At 35.5% G+C, this 25276-nt stretch overlaps 1 protein-coding gene and 1 long non-coding RNA gene across 4 annotated transcripts in view; one reads left to right on the plus strand and one right to left on the minus strand.

Annotated features, from left to right (window-relative positions):
- The window catches only part of LOC106547054 (uncharacterized), an 18954-nt gene extending 17555 nt beyond the window's left edge, over nucleotides 1-1399 (minus strand). Inside the window, exon 1 of the long non-coding RNA XR_001313404.2 lies at nucleotides 1220-1399. This is a non-coding gene — a long non-coding RNA (uncharacterized LOC106547054). The remainder of the gene's footprint in view (nucleotides 1-1219) is intronic.
- PRPSAP1 (phosphoribosyl pyrophosphate synthetase associated protein 1) lies at nucleotides 1390-21888 on the plus strand. 3 transcript variants are annotated; one of them, XM_014064084.2, is made up of 11 exons: nucleotides 1390-1521; nucleotides 2855-2966; nucleotides 5770-5822; nucleotides 7726-7792; nucleotides 8742-8914; nucleotides 10179-10294; nucleotides 11337-11392; nucleotides 12937-13082; nucleotides 14351-14421; nucleotides 15402-15548; nucleotides 18318-21888. In XM_014064084.2, exons 2-11 carry the CDS (start codon nucleotides 2884-2886, stop codon nucleotides 18474-18476), a joined length of 1071 nt encoding a protein of 356 aa, XP_013919559.1. In that variant the 5' UTR covers nucleotides 1390-1521; nucleotides 2855-2883; the 3' UTR covers nucleotides 18477-21888. The 3 variants fall into 3 exon arrangements, with proteins under 3 accessions (XP_013919559.1, XP_013919557.1, XP_013919560.1); XM_014064085.2 differs by lacking the exon at nucleotides 1390-1521 and adding an exon at nucleotides 1570-2378; XM_014064082.2 differs by lacking the exon at nucleotides 1390-1521 and having other exon boundaries at nucleotides 1569-2966.
- The last annotated feature ends 3388 nt before the right edge of the window (nucleotides 21889-25276 follow it).

The raw sequence follows: 25276 nt of genomic DNA on the forward strand, positions 1-25276 counted from the left end.
CTTTTCAATCAGCTTCCAGTAGCTTTACATTCTAAACCCTGCATTTATTTATGACTGGATCTTATGTATTATCAATTTTTAAGCATATGCTGTCATACCATACATCATATTAAAACTCTTAAAACCAGATTAATGTTTACAGTTATTGATGCTTTACAGTTTTAATTATCACAAACTGTTTAGAATTATCAAATGAGAACAATTCTGTTGTGTTATGCAAAGGTTATGCTTTATTTGTAGCATCATTGTTGGATTTTAATTCAGCTAAATGTATTTTATCATATTTTGATTTAAAATGGCTAAAAATAGAGCAGTTACCTGCGATATCTAGAATAATTCAGAGTATGAATTCTGTCAATTATTTGGAAAGCAGTATAAAATAATAAAAGGAATACTGTATCCTAATGAAGGATTTAAGAATAATCACATCTGAAATAAAATTTCCTATTTCTTCTGCTATTCATTAACACCTATCAACTCATGACAACTATTAGAACAGACTGAAAACCTGAGGGAACATTGCACAGGGTCATCAGATCTGAAAGACTGAAAGATGTGGACAACCACAAGTTGGTAGCAAAATTATTCAGAAAACCTACTATCGCCTGCATTTTTGCAGCCCAGATCTGGCAGCCCTTGTCATTGCACTTCTGGAGAGCTGCTACCAAGATCAAATCTTCAAAATAGTTAGTAGGTTCTTTCCAAATACGATCCAGAACGAACTTGTTAAGTGACAGCTCACATGGTCTTTTTGGGGGGAGGAGGGGGAGGAGAGCCAGGCAGTTTAGTCTCCGCGCAACCACAAGCAATGTCAACACATGCACAGTCCAGTTCATCTAACAAAACCCAGCAGGCGCTAGAATAATTATTAAACAAATCTGACTTTCCCTTGTCAGTGCCACCTTGTAGATTATATATGCCAGGACATACATACATACATACATACATACATACATACATACATACATACATACATACAACATACACGTGTGTGATTTTTATAGTTATAATGTATACTGAAGATGGCATTTAATTTCGTTGTAAGTGAAATGACAATAAAGTAAACATATCTATCTATCTATCTATCATACATATCTATCATAAATACATGCGTGTGATTTTTATAGTTATAATGTACACTGAAGATTTAATTTCGTTGTAGGAGGTGCAATGAATAAAGTAAACATATCTATCATACACACATATCTATCATACGTACATGCACGACTCAGGTTTGCAACAAATCACCTTCCAGAACCTTTTGTCCGAGGCTCGTCTCCTCTTAAGTTCAAGTTGCAATAACCAAGCGCTTTTCCCTACGCACCTCAAGCACGAAATTCTAACTCCGCCCACTTCCGTTGCAACGACCATTAAGTTCCTCTCCAAGGAGATTTCCCGTGTTAACGGTTACTTGGCCCGCCAAGACAGATAACCATCTTTATTGATGGAAAAGAATCCACGGTTTAAAAAAAGGTCCATGAAACCGTAAACTGAGTGGGCCGGCGTTTTAATTTTTAAGAGGTGAGTCGACCGAAGTCTGCCCGTGCGCTAAAGGGGAAAAGCGGTGGGCAGGTTAGCGACGGACCGCTTCCCCTCTCTGCCCTCACTCAATATGTCTGCGTCTTACAGACGAGAGCAGCGAAGCGCTGAGACAAAATGGCCGCTGAGAGCGGGAGGGGGCGCTCTAGCTCGGCGTCTCGGTGTTCTTCTGAGCATGCTGGCGGATTGGAGCCTCGCCGAGTTTGAGGCTGAGAGCGAGCCCGGGGCCAAGAGAGTCGCTGGGAGGGAGGGAGGCTGGAAGTTCACACGGCCGCCGAAGTGACTTTTGCCCGGGAGCTGCCGCTGCTTCTCCGGAAACTTCTGCTCGAACCCCCCGTCCTGCCTCATCCTATTGCTCTTTCCGCGCGCGTGGGTGTCTGTCTCCGCGCCTTCTCACTACGGCTTCCCTTCGAAATCTGTCTCGGCTCCTGTCCGTCTTTTAATCCCGCTCTCCTGCCTATCCATTCCCCCCACCCCACGCCGTCTGACTCCCTCTGTTTTCCCAGTGGGGGAAAAGGTTTTCCTTTTCTTTCGCCTCAGTCCGAACGGCGTCTCTGGGTCCTCTGAATCAGCTGCATAGGTTCAACTCCTCAGTCCGCCCCACTCCACCAAGTCCCAGGAAGGTGGCTGCCTTTCGCTTCTTCTCCATCCCCAGTTTTCCAGCTTCCCTGGATTGGGGGTATATCCTTGTTTGCCCCGCAGAGTCTCTACTATCCAGTCCTGCCTGCTTACCTGTAACTAACTTTCTTTGGGACTGCCAGACACCCCTCCGCTCTCCTCTCTGGAACTATCCCTCTTGTGTAGAGAAATTGGCTCTCCTCCTGTGTCTTCCCTGTTTGGTATGTAACCAAATTGCATTGTTGGTTGCCTTCGCTGCCTTAATCGTATTGAGGACAGTCCTCTCAGCTCTCTCTCTCTCTCTCTTGCAATAAACATTAAAAAAATATCCTTTTCCCTCTGACCAACTTTTTTGGCCTGTGATATTTTCAACGTTGTTGATAATCAGTGTGACGATTTGTTTTTAAGACTTCCTGACTCCAGGAGGCAAACGCCCAGCCTTGACTCCATAGTTTTATGTCTTACTGAAGGGCTTTTCCCTTACCTAAATGTTTTAAGTTCTGCCGCTGCTTTGAATGTAACTTTTTCTGATTACCTTAATAATTGGAAAACGGGCGCGTCTTTCCTAATCAGAATTATTTTTACCGCCACCACTATCTCAGTGTAGTGTTGGTGAGGCTAGTATTTGGAGAACTAAAGAGGAGGATGCCAAGGAAACTGCTGTTACCTTATAAATCTGTGTTTTCTCACTCTCGAGTTGGAAGGGGTTTGCATGATTCTTTGGCAATGAATGCAGCCAGAAGTGGCTACCGGGTCTTCTCAGCAAATTCCTCAGCAGCCTGCACAGAACTGGCCAAGAGGATCACTGAGTGAGTGTATTATCATTTTTAGCATTGTGTGTTCTCATTCTTTTTTCATGACTTTTAGTTTTAGTCCTTGGAAATTACTATAAGACAATGTAAATTCTCTTACAGTAATTGCCAAGGAGAAACAGGTTTACCACAGTTTTTCAGTATAATTCAGGAATGTGTATTACTCAAAACTGAAGAATCTTACTGATTTTCATTTAAAGAAGCAAAGTCTTGTAACAGTTATTAAATTGCAGCTGGTATTTTAAATGTTTTAGATTGGACTTTAATAGACAGTAAGCATTCATATATTTATGTGCACGTTTTAGCTCCATTCATACAGCTGAAAAATAAAACTGTTACGTCTATATGTTAATCAATGTAGTATTTTTATATTATTGCTGGGCAATTTAAATATATTGCTTAACTGCTTTTTTTCTTTGTGTAGTTTACTATATTTAGGTTGTACTATTGATAATTGGCCTTTGCATAGCCCACCCAATGGTTCAGTGGCTGATTTTGACAGCCAACCAAAATTTGTATTGGGTAATAATGATATTAATTTTAAGGTGCCATGGAGCTAGAAGAGACGGCATTTCTTTTTAGTGTATCTGAGGTTTTACAAGATTAGAAGCAAAATTTTGCTCTGCTCTCAAGAGTCAAAGCTGAGTGCCTTACTGATAAACATTCTGTAGGCCCCAGTTTTTACTGATTAAATATTAGTCGACAACATGATGGTTAATTTGAAAGCTATTAATGGAATAATCTTGTTGACTTTCCGTTAACATCGCATAGATGAGAAGGTGGAGCATTGATATTGTTAGTTTCAGCCTACTTGAGCTGCCTTCTGTTGAGAGCATGCTTTTTGATGCAACTTTGGTATATAAAACTGCATTAGAAAAGCCTATGATATACTTATTATTTTTTAATATTGACATTTACATTCAATATTCACAGTTGTGCCATATATTTGAAGCCTTATTTTCTTATATGCAAGTTTAAAATTTTGCATATACATTATTATTTTTTGAGATTGGAAATAAGTAGATACCAGGATTGATTTCATATATTGTTTCAAGGTTTTTGTCTCTCTCATACATTGTCTATCAAAATTTGTTAAAACAGCATTGAGTAGATATTTAATAAGTAATAATGCTGGAAAACCTTTTCTTCATATCTAATACCTTACTAGCCTTTACTCATTCTGAATTTTTCTGTTCAATTTTTCTTTATATCTACAGTTCTGAACTATCTCCTATAGTTGTTTTTTATGATCTGGTTGTCAGTTTCATTCAGTGGGGCTTACTTCTTTAATTTATTCCTTGTAGAGAGGGAGGTTAATATGTGAGTTCTTGTTGTACCACCTCATTTGTTCTGATAACTCTTCATTGTCTCATTTAAGATGACCTGAACTCTATAAAGGTAACCCTTTTAATATTGTAAGGAACTTGATGCTCTCCTATATATATTTATACAAAGTCTACCCTATTGAGTGGGTTTGGGTTGGTTAACTTCATAAATTAGCAGCCCAAGTTTGACTAGTAAGATTGTCAGAGGAGGCAATGTTGCTGCAATCAACTAGTGAAGAAACTTGCTAGCATTAGCTGATCTTCAGTCAGTTTCCTAAACAGCTGGATAGGCAACTTCACCAAAAGTTATATTACATGCCCTTGAAAGATTATTCCTTTCATGAAAAATATCAGACCTACCTCATCCAAAAAACTCTTTATATGTATCACTGACACTGACAATATATTCATTTTGCTGTAATATTGTTAACCCTTGAAATATTCTTAATAAAACATCAGAATAAAATTAATATTTTAGTATTAGTAATAATAAAAAATGTTTGTATATAAGCCATCTCTCTTTACTGCTAGTTCTATATTTTGCCTTTTACTAAACATGGCTTCTCAATATTCAAGTTACTCTAACCTCAAATGCTGTAAATTTAACTTGTGATTAATCATCTCAAAATATTACTGATCATAAGAAGGAAAGCCCCATCCAATAAAAAGAATAGGAAGACCTAAATTATATCCAATAGAACTTACTGTATTTTGCACAGTGCAAGCTGCTTCTCTACTCTGTATGCTTTCTACATTAATGATGTTAGAGTAGATTGCTAGTTCCTAGTTCCTTAATTGTATGAATTTTTTTGAATAAAATGAAAGAAGACTTAAAATGTATACTGTATAATGTTGCAATTAAAAAGCAGAACAAAACTACCATATACCATTTTTCTCTCTAAATATGACATTCTGTTCTTCAAATATTACAACCTCAGCAATATTTCCCTCTAATAAGGGCATTTTATGCTAATATTTTCATAAAGAATTATCCTAGATTTATTTCCTCTTACTTTGCTATTAAATATTTATTTTGGTGAAGAGGAAAACAAAAAAAATCATTGGAAAGGTAATTTATACGTTTTGTCTAACTAAAAGTGTTTGGTGCACAAACAGCCACAGGAATCTCTTACTCAAAAAAATAGGCAATAATAAGATTCCTGTATCTCAGGATCAGCTTTTGGTAACCACAGAAATTAGTCCGTTTCTTTACTTTTTGATCCTAGCCTGTAAATCAATAATTTTACATTTTACTGACTTAACTCTCTTTTGAAATTTGGCATGAACAAGGCACTTAAACTTATGAGGCTTGCTCAGAATTTCATTCAGATTTGTATTTCTAATGTTCATAGAGTATAATTAAAGTGTGACTTTTGTAGATAGGTGAGCTCTTCTATTCTAATGATTGCACAATGAACAGTTTCATATTAAAGCTATTGTGCAGAATCTAAATCTTGAAAATACTTCTCTTTCAGGCGCCTTGGTGCTGAACTTGGAAAATCTGTGGTATACCAAGAAACCAATGGAGGTATGTTAGCAGAATAAAAATATGTGAGATACAAGCTTAAATAAATTCAGATAAACAATTTAAAAAGCCACAGCATATGCAAGCTGATCATTCTTTGTTGCATTTAGAAACTCACAAAAAGAAAAACTACTTGACCAGACCAATCTAGTCTACAATAATAATAATATTAATAATATTAATAATAATAATAATAATAATAATCAGATGGTCAAGATCTTGTGGGATTTCCGTATACAAACCGACAAAATACTGGCGCATAATACACCAGACATCACACTGGTTGAGAAAAATAAGGCCACAATCATAGACATCGCAATACCAGGTGATAGCAGGGTCGCCGAGAAGGAACATGAGAAAATCGCAAGATACCAGGACTTAAAAATCGAAATTCAACGACTATGGCACAAACCAGCAGTGATAATTCCAGTGGTAATTGGCACACTGGGTGCTATACCAAAAGCACTGGAATTATATTTAAAACAGTTAAAAGTTGACAAAATCACCATCAGTCAAATGCAAAAAGCCGCACTGCTTGGATCTGCACGCATATTACGAAAATACGTTACGATGTCCTAGGCCCCTGGGTGGGGCCCGACTAGTAACCAATGCCAAATCCGGCGAAACAACTGGCCGCTGTGATACAATTGTATAATAATAATATAATAATAATAATAATACATTAAAACAATTAATAACCCACCATCATTAAGCAAGACATCAAGTGATTGTAACTTGCGATTTTATTGTCAGCTTCTGCATATTGGAAGTTAGCTGTGTAGCATGCAAATGGTGATCCTTTGAACGCAGGGACATTGAAAAGGTCATAAATGTGAGGAACAGTCACATAATTTTTTCAGCAAAGACATAACTTTCAACAATTGGTAAACAGAGCAAGGTCTTCCTGTATCTACTATCAATATTTCAGACTTGATCTAGCTGCATCAGAATTTTTGAGTGGAAGGTGTCTTGACATTGGGGCTGTGCAGAGCTCTGGATTTGATGGGCAAAGTGTGATTTGGAATGTGCACCCAGCACCCATCTTTACAGCTGCATGTTTTCTTGGTCTTGTGATCAGCTGCAGAAGCATGACAACTATATGATGATGCGACTTGTGTATAAAAGTTGATAAATTGAGAAGAGATCTATGTAGGAATTTTAAAAACAATGAAAACTTTTCATCATTGCACCTGGAGGTAATGGTGTATATGTAGTCTAACTAATGTGTGTAGGTTTGCTTTGAGAAGCTGCTCGATAAATTATATATTTCTCTTCCTGCTATAATGGGAAGTCTTGTCAGAAGAATTATGAATGTGATAAATCTTCTGTTCAAAAGTCCTTTAAATGAGGATTTATTTATTACTATTATTTAACTGCATTAGAATCATCAGGAGCTCAAAATGATATGCTCAGCATTCTAGGCTTCCATTCCTTTTCTCTGCAACAGCCATTTGAGGTAGACAGAGACTCATCCATTGCTAAGAGTGGATTTGAATCTGGCTTTCCTTAATTTTGTTCAACCCGTTAACTGTACACCTGTTGGTTTTCAGAAGGGGAATCTATAGTACAACTTTCCAAACAGCTAGAAAGAGGTAGAGAATAGCTAGAGCTAAGGATAGACAGAAATGGCTTGGCAAAGGGAACAGAATTTATTCACATCAACAAATATTTGTGGCGTAAAAATTTCTGTCCTTAAAGTTAATATATAATAACGGATTTCTTTTTAAGATTTAAACGCTATTCATTTCTGTAGGATATGTTTTATTTTCATTAGATTAGGATAGGTTTCTAATGGATTCTTTTTTAACCCTATCCAACCCTTGTATTTCAGTGCTGCTATTAGTAGTTTTAAGGATAAGTTAGACAGTCCTGCAAAGTTTGTTTAATTATCTATGTTTCTCTGCAGAAACAAGAGTTGAAATAAAAGAGTCAGTCCGAGGACAAGATGTATTTATCATTCAGACAATTCCCAGGTGAGAGTTTTGTACATTGTCCTTCAACTGTGAAGGTTAAAATGAATTTTCTTGGATAAATGAACTGCCCGTTGAGTGTACTGGTTCTGTATGAAATTTCCTAACAAATCAACACATGCAAATATTTTTCTCCCAACCCCACTACAGTTTGCTGCGAATGATTACTGCAATGTTAATAATTATGCTAATTAAATTCATCATCATTGTGGGCTAAGACAGCTTAGTCTGGCCTTGGTCAATGTCACTTTTAAAAACCACAAGTAACTTTAAAAGAAATTAAAACCAGTTGTATTGAGGGAGCAAAGAGGACATGTTCAGGAGCACATTGGTGCCTATTAGTACTAAATGGTCTACCTGTGTTCTGGGATGTCCTCTTAGTTCAAATATACTATTTACAAATTAAGTATATAATTTAATTAATTGTATACAAAATGTTATGTCTTAGAACATGGTCTTAAATTTTGCCTGGATATGCATTGCAAAAGTTTGTTAATGATTTACAAACTATTTTTCAAAACTGCTTATCTACTGTACTCATTTTTATGTACAGAAATTTCTGTTAGGTTTCTACAGAATCCCAGATTTTTCTATACAGTACATAGTTGGGAAAATGTCAAGAGAAGATAAAAAAGCTGACTAGTTTGTTGTGATGTTATTAAATGATTTTTTTTAAAGCGTAGCTGAATTCACACAGCACACTAAATAATAACCTAGGGATAAAGGTTTATTTTTTAATTTTAATATTTTTATTAAAATATATAATAAAAATATAAACCTAAATTTATTTCAGATTGACACCATATGTGACCACAGCTATTGCGATTTGTAATCTGTGCCTTAATTTTATGTATGGACTATTTGACAAACCATGATATAGTGTTGACAAAATATCAAATATTGTAGGATTATGGACACAGAGATAACCAATTTGTATTTTCTACCTTTTCAGAGATGTGAACACTGCAGTAATGGAACTGTTGATTATGGTTTATGCACTGAAAACATCCTGTGCCAAAACCATCACAGGTGTAATTCCCTACTTCCCTTATAGTAAACAAAGCAAAATGAGGAAGAGAGGCTCAATAGTCTGTAAACTCCTTGCTTCTATGTTGGCTAAAGCAGGTAAATGGGCTGATTAGAGGCAACATTGGTTTTAATTCTCGCAGTTCATATAAGCGATGTTTGTCCCCAAAGATGATGACAAGAATAACTGATTTTGTAGAGTTTTGCTTTTTACTATAAGAATAGTTTTCTGCAGAAAAGCTATAGAACTATTATTTAAAAGACAACATGTTTACAATTACTCATACTGATTTTTGAAAGAGACTCCATAGTAATGAACTCACTAGTAAACAAGGATTAGAAGTTTCTATCATAGATTCCAATATTCTGTAATTTATTCTGTGCGTGTGTGTAGTGTATGACATCTTTGTGTTAAAAATATCTTACAGAAGTCTCTAATTTTTCCTTCCTTGTTTATGCCCTGCTGTGATATTTCCAATATTTGTGTGTAAAAAAGAAAGGGACACAAAATGCAAACAATTCAGCTGTTCCTTTTTTATCAATAATGGAAAAGGCTAAGGGTGGTCATTCTGTTAGTATATCATAAGAAAAATATCCTCCAAATAGAAGTAGTCCTCGACTTACAACAGCTCATTTAGTGACCATTTCAAGTTAACTGAAAAAAGTGACTTATGGCTGTTTTTTACAAAACTATTGCGCATTCCATGGTCATGTGATCAAAATTTAGACACTTGTCGACTGACTCATTTCTATGATGGTTGCAGTATCCTGGGGTCATGTGATCACATTTTGTAAACTTCTGATAAGAAAAGTCAAACGGGAATCTAGATTCATTTAACAACCTTGTTACTAACTTAACACTGCCATGATTCTTTTAACAATTTGGAAAGAAAGGTCATAAAATGGGGCAAAACTCACTTAGCAACATAAGCTTTGGACTCATTTGTGGTTGTAAGTTGAGGACTACCTGTAACCACAAATAATTGAACTGGAGCTAGTTCATTTCTTAATGACTTCAATGTTAATCAACTTCTTTGGTGCTAAAATCATTATAACACTTTCTTTTAATCTGAAATTTTTTTGATTAAATATCCTTTGTTTGGGTTTTAGAGTATGAATCTTTCCTGAAACACTGAAGAATGTGTATTCAGGTTATAACAGGCATCAGGAATGCACATTATAATGACAGAATCTTTCTTCAATAACTAAATGTGATTTTAAACTTTAAAATGAGATTTCCTGCTTTGTGATTTAAGTCTATCCTGATAGTAAACATCTTAGTTAATTCCAGCTTAAATAATTGTATATCCCTCTGTAATTGTTGGAAGTTGTATATATAATATTTTATATGTTTGGTTTTTAGGTTTAAGCCACATCATCACTATGGATCTTCATCAGAAAGAAATACAGGGTTTTTTTAGCTTTCCTGTTGATAACTTGAGAGCATCACCTTTCTTGCTTCAGTATATACAGGAAGAGGTATAAATTGATTTTTATCTCTTAATAGAACTTTTGTTCTATTAGAAGATGATGTTTTCATATCTATATTATCTCTCAGTACAGATAATGAAAAAAAAGAACTTTGTGAGTGCTGAGTACCAAATTTAAGTTATGGTCATTCACACATGCATCCTATCGAGACATGCAGATTTTGCAATTACCCAAGTTTTATACCTGGGTTTTCCAGACAGCTATGACTCGAGCATATGAGACACACACCTCCATTGAACAGCCAGGAAATAATTAGGAACACACTGAAATCATTTTCAACCAAACACTGAGGCATGTCAAGTTCCGGTGGAATAAATGGAGACCTAATGATTAAACCTGCAGTTTCTGACACGCACATTCATCCCCATTACCAGCATCCTTCTCAATTAGGCTGCCAGGCAATAGCTAGATAGACTGAAACTGCCATGTCTGAGTCCACAATGATTCAAAGAGTGGGCAGGCTTCAGAATCCAAAAGCTCGTTTTGTTGATTTACAAGAAAGTATGGTAACGCTCAGTGGGATGGGGGAATCTGTATGTTAAACCCCCAATTTCCCTTGTCTGTCTGCTGATATGTATAGATATATAGATGTATGTATATGTGAATTAAATTTATTTGCTCGCCATCTCAGAGTTCAGGTGACTGAGCATTATCATTTCTTCTCTGATCCTTAATTTGGTTTGGTCTTAATTACCTCATGAAGAAATCTTTTTGACAAGATTCCTGGTTCCTGTCCTCTTTGTGTACATGCCTGCTTCATATTAACATGATGGCATCTTCATCCTGGCCTCACATTCTCAGACAAGCTAGCCTCATGTTCTCATAATGGGTAATTCCTCACACAATTAAATAAAAAGGAAGTGTAATTACTTTATAGTAATGGATTCACCATTTATTTAAAAGTTACCAAGTATGGTAGTCCTTAAATGATTTTCCCCCAGTCACATAATAACAAATAATTACTTGTAAAAAGAATTACTTTCAGAACCAAACTGCTTCAAAATCAAAACCTTTTCTCCATTCTTTTTAGATTCCTGATTATAGGAATGCAGTTATAGTAGCAAAGAGTCCTGATGCTGCTAAGAGGTATTTATTTAGATATGAATAGGGTAGTCCTTGACTTATAAGTGTAATTGAGCCCAGGATTATGATTGCAAGTCACAATGGTCATTAAGTAGGTCACCATGTAGCCATATCCAATTTTATGACCTATTTTGCAACAGTTGTTAATCAAATGCATTGGTTGATAAATGCATCCATATTACCCAAAGAGCATTTTTTGTTGAAACTGGAAGTAACTGCCAGAAACCATTGAAAATTGTGGTCATGTGACATGGGACCCTGCAAACAGTCATAAATGTGAGTGTTGCCAAGCGCCCCAAATGCGATCACATGTCCACAGAGACATGTGCAGCCATTGGAACTCCGGGACTGGGTTGTGGGGATCTGTCATAACTTCAAATGGCCACTAAATGACAGATAGTTAAGCAGAGAATACCTATATTACAAAAATTCCTATCTGCAAAATTCTACCTAGTAGAATTGTACAGAGATCAAAATTCAGTGACCAAATGGTTCAGAACATTTTGTACAATCTCTGAAGAAGATGCTAGTACAGAATTCCTGAGACTCACCATGTGCTTATCCACTCACATTGTCAAATTATATTTTCTCTTTAGATTTGAGTTTATGCACAACCATAGAAATTGGATCTTGTATGCCAATAACTATTGGTGACTTCCAACTTTTAGGGCATCATTCTCCAAATACCATATTTTTCGGAGTATAAAACCCACCGGAGTATATGACGCACCAAGATTTTGAAGAGGCAAATTTTTTTAAAAAGTTTTTGCACTCCGCAGACCTCTCAAAAATGGCCCGTTTTTCTTCAAAAAAGGGCATGCATAGCCTTTAGGAGGTTTATAGAGTGCTCCTGGAGGCTGGGGGGGAGGGGCAAAATTTCTGCCCTCCCTAGCCCCCAGGAGCATTCTGAAAGCCTCCTAAAGGCTATGCAAGGCCATTTTGGTGAAGGGGCGGGGTTTCAGGAGGCAAAAAATGCTATATTCAGTGAATAAGATGCACCCAGATTTTCAGCCTCTTTTTTGAGGGAAAAAGGTGCATCTTATACTCTGAAAAATACCATAATGCCCCTCAAAATGGATCTCTAATACGTGGAATTAAATGGATATATGCACTGAATCTCTTCAGGGTAGAAATTTTTAATTAAGGTCACCAAATTAAAAGCTTAGATTATCTTTTATGCATAAGTCAGTAGGCTAAGTAATAGCTCCCCCCCTCCCCATTTTTCACAAATGAAAACACTTTTCGTGCATCCATGAATGCTTAAAAGAGCTTTGGTGGATGATTGTGACTTTGGAAGGCCTTGTGCTTAAAAAGCATTTGTCAAATAATATATACTTAATAGAAAAAAATATGCTTATGGGGGAGGTGAGGATCAAAGGGCCAAAAGCATCTATACTATTTTGCTGAAAGGAAGCATAATTTTTCTTTTCATTAATAATTGATGAAACAGCGTGTAGCTTCATCTTGTTTGAAAAAGTGAATATATCTTTAAAGCTTCTCAGAGAGAAAGTCTTGCCTTGATTAATACTTGGTTCCTACTTACACAGGGCCCAGTCTTATGCTGAGCGACTGCGGTTAGGCCTGGCAGTTATCCATGGAGAGGCTCAGTGCACAGAGCAAGACATGGATGATGGACGGCACTCTCCTCCAACAGTAAAAAATACTACATTGTGCACTGGCCTGGAGCTACCCTGTATGTTGTTACATTTTTCTATTTTTGTACACAGTAGCTTGTCAAACTCAATTCACATTGTCAAATTGTATTTTTCTCTTTAGAATTATACATCAGGGGACAATCTGAAATCTGTTATATTTGGCTAAACAGTCAAGTTGTCAAGTATAGAATTTATCTGTATTTACGCTGCATTTCTTCATGTTGAAAGTGAGGGCTTGTATGATTAAACCTATCCAAGTATAGAAATAGCATATTGAGAAGTAAGATTCTAATAACATTTATTGCTTCTTTTTGGTTTATGCCTGGAAAAATATCTACAGTGGAATCCTTTATAAAATCAGTGAGCATGTAAAAATAAAACATAATATTTCTAAACATTGAGTAGGTTTGCACTTTTAAGTTGTATCCCATTTTTATAGTACATATTACAATAGGTAAAGTAATGTGTATAATTACTACTGCTAGCATTATGATTTGAATTGCAGTATAATCAGCTGAAATTTAACAGAAAATTATTTGCTTCTATTGGTGTTGGAAGATTATGAATGAAGCAGCATTTGACAGTAAAACATTAGTAAATTTCTGTTTAGCAAATTATTGTTTTTAGGTAGTAGGTAGCCATCTGTTTATTGTAAACAGAAATGCTAATTTAATGGAAGCTAGTTTGCATTTGGGTTCATTTGTAATTAAAATCTATATTGAAGGTTATCACCACAAATGGGCATGGTGGACCTTCTAAGTATCCACTGACGCAGAATTAATCTGCCTGCATAACTGCCTCCTACAGTAATAATAATATTGAATGAAATCACATTTGGAATGGTACAATATCAGCTACTTCACTATATGTCTGGATTATTTTGTCTGATTTTTTTAACATTTAGCAGTGATCCCAAGTCTGGTTGATTCCAACTGTTTCATTTCAGCCTTTGGTTGTAATTTTTTAAAACGGCAGATAGGCAAACTAATGCTCAGGTCATTTGGGTTTGAAATAGAAAGATATTTATCTCATGTAGGGAGCTTGTAATATATTATCTACATATGTATGCATATTAATTCACATATACAGTAATTGGTTCTGTATTGGTTACAGTCCAATTAAAGAGATATCTTTAATTGGTTATATTCCAATGGTAGCCAATAAGGAAATAATTAAAGATATCTCTTTAGTCATGCAGAATGAAGACTACAGTAAAACACTATGCTATGCATTAATTTACAAAGCAAGAACATGTATCCATACTGTACACTAAATCTATGGTTCTGGGTTTGTTTCCCTCCTATAGTGATGATGGCCAAAGAGAAACCACCCATAACAGTAGTTGGAGATGTTGGAGGTAGAATTGCCATAATTGTGGTAAGGAATGAAAAGGCGAGAGAGCGAATGTGAATATCTTCAGTTTGAACTCTGCTTAATTATTTATATCTGAATATAGCTTGGATTTTAGTTCTGGGCTCAAAGCCAATATTGATTATGCTGACACTTTTTAAGCAGTCATGCAATATCCCTTTCCACTTTTGCTGTGCTTAATTAAAGACAGATGTTCTACATCATCCACATGATCCTGTTTGTAATAGGACATAGTATTGGTTTCTGAAATCTGTATGTTTTGATAAATGTGCAAACAAAACACAATTCTGAAGGGTTATCAGTATATAATTTTCCTATTCTGTGGGAATGACTGATAGATTTGACCTTATGTCTTACTAAGATTATATAATATTCTATATTACTGTAGCAAGTTTCAGCAGGATAGTGTCTAATATCTATTTTAATTATACAAACTTGGTATGTTGTTTCATTATGTTATTAAATTCAGTGGTATTGTAGCTAAATCTGGCTTCCTGACACTAGATATGTCAGTTGACAGAACCTGTGTAAAAATTTCTCACAGTATGAAGGCACCATAAACGTGACCTTTTCCAAAGATATTACAGAAATTCCAGGTGGTCTCTGGAACATAGTGTATTTCTAAATCAAGGCAGCTATTTTGTGAATCTTGTGAATCAGGGTAGTGTATTTTGTGATAGAGATCACTAACAATGCAGTCAAAATTAAATTTAATTTTTTGAAGATTATCTGTTTGTTTTTTAAACAGACTTTCAGATATTTTTGGGGAAAAGATATTACATCTTAAAATGCAATCTATATTGTGCTGCTAGAAAATACTTGTTAAAATGTTTGTGGATGAAAAAAATGGATGGATTAACATTAGGCAAATACTTTTAATTCTTCAGATCTCTTTGAATTTACATTAGTGCTAAAGCATTTGAGGCAAGAGCATAGCTTTTTTATCCTTTTCCCAGAATTTAACTGGGATATGCTTTTCTTCTCAGGATGACATAATTGACGATGTTGAAAGTTTTGTGGCAGCTGCAGAAATCCTGAAAGAGCGTGGTGCTTACAAGATCTTTATCATGGCCACTCATGGTCTCTTGTCTGCTGATGCCCCACGTCTAATTGAAGAGTCCTCAATTGATGAGGCAAGTTTCTGTAGGCAATGGACTAATAATTTGAATGTCTTTTTTACCCAAAACAAAGAACACAAAGCAGAACTAGAACCAAAAATCCTTCCCTAAAATAAAAGGACATATTTTATTGCCGGGGGGGGGGGGATCTAATTGACTATGTGCATGAATATATGTATATATAACACACAGTAAGTCCATGCAAAGCATTTGAAAGAGATAAAGCCTTTTCATCCAACTACTTCAAGTTCAGTTCAACTATTCCCAATTGTCTCTGCCTGTAGGTGTATGTACATGTAGCTACTTTATCTTGCTAGCAGTTCTAGGGAAAGTGTTGTTTTCAGCTTTGTTTTGAGCCTCTTATCTAAAGAATTCTGGTTTTTAAATATCCCATAGTTATTAGCAGATATCAGTGCATAGAGGACACTGCTACTGTGTGTATACAGAGCCCAAAGATAAATTCTAGCAGTTTCTACTTGCATTCACTTCATTCTGCCCTTTTTATAGTAAATAACCTGTGGCAGAGAGCAGGCTTTCTTGGGATAAAAGGATAAGTTGAATTTGGAAACTAAGTGTCATTAGTCTGTCATTTCAGAAAAAGTAATAGTTGAAAACAAAATGTTCAGACAGGAGACCTCCTGAGGTTTATTTTTTCTTTTAAAAGATGTGTCTTTTTTGTGCCTTAAGGTCCTTGCTTTTCTCCTTTTCAACACGGTTTGTTCTCCATAATAGCCATACTTCAGTGCTGAATGTTTCCAGACTATGGAAACAAAGGGCTCTGTTTTGATGTCTTCCTGTCCAAATAATCTGTTCTTTCTGATCTGTGTATAATTTTCCTCATCTAAAGAAAAGTTGTGCTTCCTAGTTGTTTTTCTGAATTAATGGTGTAGGAGGAGAGGAAGCGGTTGCCAGTGGCAGCATTTCTTCAAGAAGGAAATATAACAGAGCAATACAGAGGGTGTATAGTGGTGCATTGTGTCTACCAACTTAATCTACACACAAAGCTACATGTCAGATGTTGTAGACAATTATAGAGTTGAGAGACAATGTTAGCCCTGTGAAAATAAAGAGTACCATGCCGCTATACTAAGGTGCCACCAGTCAAGCAGAGGGGCCTATAATTACCACTCTTAGGTCAGAGAAATTTGTTCCCTTTTCAAGGAAATACATATTGAAGGTTTTTTTTAAGTCATTTCATAAACCACATCATATATAAATATGCACCAAATCCTTCCAGATCTATTTTACTCTTTATTTCAGTGCATGGTGATTTAAGGACTATCATGTCTATGAGGAGGATGCCATATCAAATTCTTGACTTATAGACCCTATACAGATAGTCCTCAACTTATGATCACAATTGAGCCCAACATTTCTGTTGTTAAGTGAGTTTTACCCCATTTTATGACTTTTCTTGCCACATTTGTTAAGTGAATCACTGCAGCTGTTAAATTAGTAACACAGTTAAGTGAATTGACTTTGTTTGTCAGAAGGTTACAAAAGGTGATCACATGACCTCGAGACACTACAATTGTATTAAATATAAGTCAGTTGTCAAGTATCCAAATGTAAATCACATGACCATGAGGATGCTGCAATGGTCATAGATGTGAACATGGTCATAACTCACTTTTTTAGTGATGTTAAACTTTGAACGGTCACTAAGTGAACTGTTATAAGTCGAGGCGAGGACTACCTGTATTTTACCCTTCTGTTTGCACCAGTAACAACTGGTGATGCAACGGATAGATTAACTTTCTCTTACTATATCCAAAACAAATTCATTTTTAATTTTCTAGGACATACTGTAATTCTGTTAACTGCATTTCAAACTGTGGCAAGGGACATCACCAATACTTTAATCTCAAATCTAGCTATAATTCCTTCTTGTCTGATGAAATCTCACACACAGTATTTTTTCGGAGTATAAGACACACCTTCCCCCCCTAAAAGAGAGTGAAAATTTGGGTGCATCTTATACACTGAATGTAGCCCCACCTACCCACCAGGCCCCACCCTTTGGCCTCTGCCTCCCAGCAATTTACCTCCTTGCAGCAAACGGGGAAAATGGGACTTGCAGAGGCAGCAATAGGCTATTGCAATCCCTGCAGCCTGAAACAGCTGATGATCAGGAGGCCCCTGCTGACATTGAAAGTGAAACTTACTGTTTGCTGCAGGAGGCAAATTGCTGGGAGGCAGAGGCAGGTATTTTTTTTCTTGTGCTAATCAGGCTGTTTGCTTTTTGCTTGCAAGGAGGTAAGTCAATAACTATAAATGCCTATAGAACGTTCAAATTATCAGATTTATTTTTTAAAGACTGCTTTATTATTGTTCTATACAACTTAGCAAAATGAAGAAGCTTTTTAAAATAAATGCTTGATCTGAAGAGGCCCAGTGCTATTGTATCTTCTTTTAAATAGCAGAGAATAACCATACTTCCAGAAAGCCACATCAATTTTAACAGCATCTGTACATGTATAATCTGAAATGTAACACCACAACAGTGTATATCTCTGTACTGTTTGCTGTTTGTTGCAAAGAGGCAAATTGCTTGGAGGCAGAGGCAGATTTTTTTCCCCTTGTTTTTCTCCCCAAAAGCTAGGTGTATCTTATACTTCGGAGCATCTTGTGCTCTGAAAAATACAGTACATAAATAATCTGTTTCCCAATGATAATTTTAAAGAGCTGATTTTTTTCTTAGACAATCTTTTTTCATGGATGGATTCTAAATAGATATTTCAACCATGTTTTCTGATGCTTTTTTCTTTTACTATATTTTGATAGGTTGTAGTCACCAATACAGTTCCTCACGAAGTACAAAAACTGCAGTGTCCCAAGATAAAGACTGTGGATATCAGCTTGATCCTTTCTGAAGCTATCCGTCGAATCCACAATGGGGAGTCTATGGCTTACCTCTTCCGCAATATTACCATGGATGATTAAATTTATTTTTTCTCATTCTGCCATCAGTTTCCTCAAAGAGAAGGGAAAACAATATGTATATGAGCAAGTGCCATAACATTCATAGTGTATTTTTAAAAACATAACAGGGCTGAATATTTTGAGCTGAGCTTCACAAATCCTGCATGGAGACTGGATCAGGGTGCAGATAGGCATTGGAATATATTGTTAAACTATTTGAATTATGCTAATTGTGGCTTTTTGCTCTTGTTATATCTTGTGTATCATGAGAGGCAATTGGGGGATGACTTTAAAGTGCACTGAGATTTACTCTACATGCATATCCTCACATCACACTAAAATATTTTTTCCTTGCCATCTTTGGAACAATTTTAACATCATGGTAGCAGCAAGTTTTTCTTTTTGTGAAATGGTTTCCAATGATTCATTTCCATCAACAACAACATAATATGATGCTATCTGGTTCCAAAGTTGAGGTAAAAAATTGAATGTGCTACCTCTTTTTTGTTACATAGAATATGTTGTAATCCTGACTAGCAGCTTGAAAGAGAAGCATAGAAATTCTATATATAATGGTTACTACAGTGTGTGCTAAAATGTAGAGTTAAATGGGATTTGTACTCTGTTTTTGTGCATGGCACAAGATGGGATATTTTAGTTAGAAGATATGGAGAACTCTGCAACCCTATCTTGTGTCATACACATTTTTATTCAGTGATATAGAATGGTTAACCTAGTGAAATGAACTCTGATTTTTAGAACACTAAGTTAGCAATCATACACTCTGCAGTATTTTACCACTAAGGCCTTTGCTGGGATGATTGAGTCTCTTTTCCAATGCAGCGATTCTTGAGCATTTTATTAGACATTAGCTTTTGGCTTGGAAATGAAACTATCTACTTCCACACAGTTTCATTTTTTTCTTCTGGTATGTGTTCCTAGGACGCCAAAATTTCATCTCTTGAATTTCCTCCACTTCAGAAGTATCTTCTCTGCTTCGAATTTGCTTGATTAATTCCTGCATATCTTCAGAGCTTCAGAATAGAAAATTAGATCTTAATATCTATTGCACATTGTTTGAATTAACACTGAGTTGCATATATGGTAGCAAAAGGGAAGGATGTTTTCCCTTTTCCACAGAACAGATCTTGAATTTTCTAAAATATAAGAACATTAATTTTCTTCAGAAAAGTTCATGAAGCCACCCATTCTTAATGCTATTTTATTTCAACTTGTATTTTGTTTGAAAAGGCCTAAATCATACTTACCTGCATAGGCCAACAATCCAAACCTACTGTTGCGGTAGGAAGGCAAGAGGTAGGTTTGAGAAAAATGCTACCCACAATGCAGATAAGCCTAAACCAGACCAAATTTTACTAAGCTTACTTAATCTATAGTTTTTTGGATTGGTTTGTTTTGTTTCTTTTGGGATTTATTGATTCTTGTATCTGCTCCAATATTCTGTACCCTTTCACACTTAAATTGGAGACATTGTATTGGAACTGTCATTCTATAAGCTGGTCATTATTTTGCATTTCCTAGTGTTCCTTATCTTGCTGCTCTTCTAACCATTCTGATTCATTCTGGCCTCTTCAACTTGAACAGTTCTTTGTCTTTTTAAATTTGCTATTATCTGTCTTTTTGGTTTAGCAAATTATCCTTTTGACTAGTATTCTTTGGCAGCTTTGATCATTATAAGAAATGCCTAAAATAGGGTATCTGGATCTTGCATGTAATGATTAAAATAGTGGGAAGACTTGCCTTCAATAAATTATTGATGCATTTTTGTATCTTTTCTCATTAATATTGTTATTACATCAAACCTCAAAAAAGTATACATGCAGCCATTATTTAGTTCATAGCCCATTTGCTCAAAGAGCTCTTCATACCTCAACCCCTTATATAAAGCATTTCTCAGTTTGACGATATTGAAATCAAGTGTTCTCTTTTCACTGAATTTTTAGAAGTATTTAATACCAGACAAGGTATAAATCAACTGTTTGTTATCTCATTAATATTGTTATTTATTATCCCATTAGTGTGATTTTCTTATTAACACTGTTACTCACTTAATGGTATTAGAGCATCTTGTATTATTATGAGAGTCTTCATGATCATGGAAATACTGTTCATTGCTTTATGGTGTATTGTTCTCATATTCCTGCTTTAAAGGAAGAGAAAGAAAAAGATTCTTCTTTGCTATAGTCAAACTAGTCCCAAAACATGGGTAAATATGAATCTTAAGAGTATCTAATTCACTAATTATATCAAAAGCACAGTCATAGCAATGGTGAACAGTTATAATAGAATGCTGAAAGTTCAGAAATATTATCCCAGCTTCACAAGCAATATATGTTGGCACAACTAATTAAGTGCCTTAACTTAATGGTGGGATGGTGATTCTAAGTCATCTCAGTGATTGCCAGAAGAGATCTGATATAATCTTCTAGACAGATTAACCAAAAATAACTCATGTTCTCTCAGAAGGTTTCACTGCATGACTTACAAAAATATAGGCAAGATTATATAGCATTTTGTCTTCATTTACTATTGAGAAAAGGGAACTATCCTTAATTTCCCTTAAATTTTTTTCCATCCATCAAAGCATATTTTAAGTAGCTTTCAATTCATATTCAGGGACAAAGACTGGAAGTCCAGGAAGGGTCTTCGCTGTTCAGCAAACCAATCCCTTTGTTTATATATATATACCAGTTTACAATTTAGCTACCTTTTTACATATCTCTCATGAGTGCAGAGATATGTAAATCTCAACATGGAAACATCTTGTTCTTATTTCAGCCTGGTTAAGAAATCAGAATATTCTGAGGTAAAAAGCAATATTTTGAGATAGTCTCATAAATCATAAATGATGACTGATTTAGAAAAGTCATGTTTAATCCATTGCTGTGATTTTCATTGGTTGGCCTTAGGTTCAAAGTTCAAACTATTTTGATTTTAAATCTTTATTTTTTAAGGATAAACAGCATTGACTGAACTGTAAGTCCAAAAATGTGATTTCTAAACTCAAGCAAATGGAGATTTATGCTGCATGTTTGTTACCTGTTTTACAACAATCAAAGCCATCCAGTAAAAATATAGATCTATTCAAATACTGCAGCATTAAAACAATATTTAGAATTTTGATCTGCTTTAAGCAAATTGTCAGGGTCACGAAGTTCAGGTCATATATTCCAGAGCAAGAGTGATGACTTATTAGAATTAAAATAGCATAAACAAGTCAGGCATGGCATTTATCTTTTGTGAAACAGTATAAATATGTCCTTATTAAGCACAGAAATCTATTTGGTTTTAAACTGGTGGGAATTTTTTATTGATGGTTTTAAATAAAGATGAAAAAGGAACGCTCTCCTGTTATACCACCCTGAATTCATGGGAAGATTCTGCCTCTTATTAAACTATCTTTTGAACAAATTCTTATGTTAGTTCATGACTTTTTAAGAAGCTTGATTTTAGATGTTAGATGTCCCATAGTTATTGGAGACCTCAATCTCTTACAGCAACCAAAGTTTCTGATGATGATTTTATTTTTCCTGGTATTTCCTTCCTAACATTTTATTATCCTCAAAACCAAGTGCAAGATCCTATTTTAAATGGATACCAGAGCTGCAATGGCCAGGCATGAGATAGGGTTTGGTTTGTAATCTAGCTAATGGTCTGATAATGACAGTTTTATAAGGCAAGTGCTCCTTGGCTTTTTAATCAGATATTTAAAATATCTTTATTCAAATTCACTATTAGGTCTTTAGTACTACAAATATTTCCTCTCCATACTTCTGCCTTGTTTTTGTTTCTCACTTCATATAAATGTAAGGGAAGGGGGAGCAGCTTAAATTAAATTAGTGGCTAATTAAACTCATGTAAATTGAGGTTGTGGGACAAGATGAAGTAGGTTGTGATTTTGATTTCTGAAATATTCTGACTCATGAGAAAATTGATTATGGCAACACAATGTGAAATAAGAGGGAGCAAAACCATAGGGCTTCTGAAAAATTAAATATTAATCATTTTGAAGAGAAGATGGCCATTATATTTTAATTAACATTAAAGTGACTGTAATTGGTAACTTTCCAAAAGAACAAAAAGAGTAATACTCTTGAATAATATGTTTCATTTTCCCAACCGTAAGCTACTGAGTTCACAAAACCCAGTGTTCAGTAATGCAAGTGCTAAATTGAAGGAAAACATGAAGATACATATGTAAGAGATTCATAGCTAACAAATGCATGCTAAAGTACAACTTAGATCTAACGCAATGTGAAATGTCAATTTTTGGGGGGCTGCGCATATTCAATTCAAAGCAAAATTTAAAAATAGAACATGTAGAAATGCTCTAAAATGAAAGCTGAAATCATTTTCAATCTAGTAGAGTGCCCACTGTCTTTACAGAAGTAGATGCAATTGAACTAGCCTATTTCATGTAATGCTAGCTTTAGTGCCACTTGTTCTTTGTTCTCCACTTAAATCTGAAGTTTGAAGAAATATTCTTTTGTCTTCTGTGGGTGCATCATGATAGTTCTAAAAGTAGTTTCATAAACGAAGGGGAGATGTTACATTCAGAATAATTTTGCAATGCTTATTCACTGAGAAGTGACTTCATATTTTTGAAGCCTGCTGATGATGCAGTGGGTAGTATAACAAGCTACTGCTATGTCCATATGTTCAGTTTTTAGGGATCTGGTAGGAATTTTTATGAATCCAGTATATATCAAGCCTGATTATTGCAGCTTGTTCTTAATTTTACATGGTTGCTGCTAGAAGCCTCAAACCTTTTCATTATCTTCTAATAAATATATATAGAAACACTTTATCTTTTCAGTTCTGGAATGAAAGAACATGCAATCAGGGAAGCACAGCACTATGTAGTATTTTTATGACTTTTTGAGTACACTTGTGTCCATTGAGAGAAGGAGCCAAATCCTTCTAGCCCACAGAGTTTCATGTGCTTAGAATCTCCATTCAAACGGTTAGGCAAATGTCTTGAATATTCTACCCTTTCCAGTGTCTGAGCTAGTGCAGTTACATAATATTGAACATGATCAATATTATCAAAGACTTAAAAGAGGCTTGTAAATTGTTTAGTCTACTATGAATGATAAGGTCAAAAGTTACTGGTTGTTCCTTGTGTATTTAAGAATTCATTTTTACCTTCAGCTGCAGTACCTATTGGAGATCCTTTACAGGTTGTACCCAGGTCTTTAAGAAGTCAGTGCAGCTCTGGGTTTTAGGTTTTGGCCTCTCCTCTCCCATTAACTGATGTTGTTTACAACCTTACCAAGGCAAGGGTGAAGTGTGTGAACAAGAAGAGATTCAGAGTTTATTTTGGCAGGTAAGAGTACAATACTTGAGTCTAGCTCTGCTCCATTTGATGTGGTGTGCTGCCATCTGCAGGACACACAGGAATCCTGGTGTTCAGATGCTGTTTTAAGCATAGGATTTCATGGAATCGGATAATTAATGTCTCAAATTCCTTCCAATTCTGTCCTACCTTTATTCTCTCATGTGGAAGTTCAACTATGATTTCCAAGTAAGTTCATACAGGGTCAAAAGCAATTGCCTTTGGCTGGCATGGGGCTTAGAAAATTTTTTATTTTATTTTTTATTTTATTTTTCCATTGCTCTGATATTCAAAAGCAGATTTCCTTTCCAAATGGCCGCCCTCCACATGCCTTAAATGCCACCCTCAGTGTGGTGCAAACCAACAGCTCCTTGATACTTACGATCTCTCACAGAGGCCTCACCTAGAATCTTCAACTTGGTTCAGAAAAAAAAGTATAAGTATAATCTTTATTGTCATTGTACTTAAATACAACAAAATTGGTCTTACAGATGTCTACATTGATCATTTCTGGAAGTATATATTCCATTCTGGTCTTGCTGCTTCTCAACTCCAAGAGCATCACGGTGGCTGGACAGTGTCCTTTTAAATACATACCCTGTTTCTTTGACATGCTATATATGGCAAATGGCTTCATCTCCCTTACAGTCAGTCAGGCTAGAAGTGGGGCACTGCTGCTTTGATGAACACTTAGGAGAAGTAGCAAATATGGCAAAGAAATCCTCTTGATCATACTGTACTCCCGGAATTCAGCAGGGACTTCCTTATCATTAAGAAACACATTTAGCATGAATTTATGTATTTATTACATCAATATGTATAGAGACCCATCTTGCAATCATGACTCCAGGCAGCAAACATAGAGGAGAAAAAAATCTTAAAACTAATGAATAATAGCAAGAGCAGTGACACAATAATAACATAATCACTGTTATTAAAACAAATAGATACTAGCATACAGTAATGTGCAAAAGTTTTAGGCAGGTGTGAAAAAATCTGTAAACAAAGAATGCTTTCAGAAATATAAATAATGATTGTTTATTTTTGTCAATGTTCAAAATGCAAAGTGAGCGAACAAAAGAAAAATTAAATCAATATTTGGTGTGACCACCCTTTGCCTTCAAAACAGCATCAATTCTCATAGGTACACTTGCACAAAGTCAGGGATTTTGTAGGATTATAGTCAGGTGTATGATCAACCAATTATACCAAACAGGTGCTAATGATCATCAATGTCACACGTAGGTTGATACCCAGTAATGAACTGAAACAGGAACAGCTGTGTAGGAGGCTTAGAACTGGGTGAGGAACAGCCAAACTGCTACCAAGGTGAGGTTGTGAAAGGCAGTTTCATGTCATGGCAAGATTGAGCACAGCAACAAGACACAAGGTAATTATACTGCATCAACAAGGTCTCTCCCAGGCAACAATTTCAAAGCAGACTGGGGTTTCAAAGATGTGCTGT

The sequence above is a fragment of the Thamnophis sirtalis genome, unplaced genomic scaffold, assembly GCF_051295495.1.
Source record: "Thamnophis sirtalis isolate CommonGarterSnake01/CBP01778 unplaced genomic scaffold, rThaSir2_p1.2 scaffold_3, whole genome shotgun sequence".
Taxonomy (NCBI): Eukaryota; Metazoa; Chordata; class Lepidosauria; order Squamata; family Natricidae; genus Thamnophis; species Thamnophis sirtalis.

Excerpts from the sequence above, each read along its gene's own strand:
- PRPSAP1 (XM_014064082.2), top strand. The coding sequence starts at position 2,803 with ATGCCAAGGAAACTGCTGTTACCTTATAAATCTGTGTTTTCTCACTCT. Across the intron at positions 2,967-5,769 it reads CTGGCCAAGAGGATCACTGA|GCGCCTTGGTGCTGAACTTG; the intron begins GTGAGTGTATTA and ends CTTCTCTTTCAG. Across the intron at positions 13,083-14,350 it reads CACTGGCCTGGAGCTACCCT|TGATGATGGCCAAAGAGAAA; the intron begins GTATGTTGTTAC and ends TCCCTCCTATAG.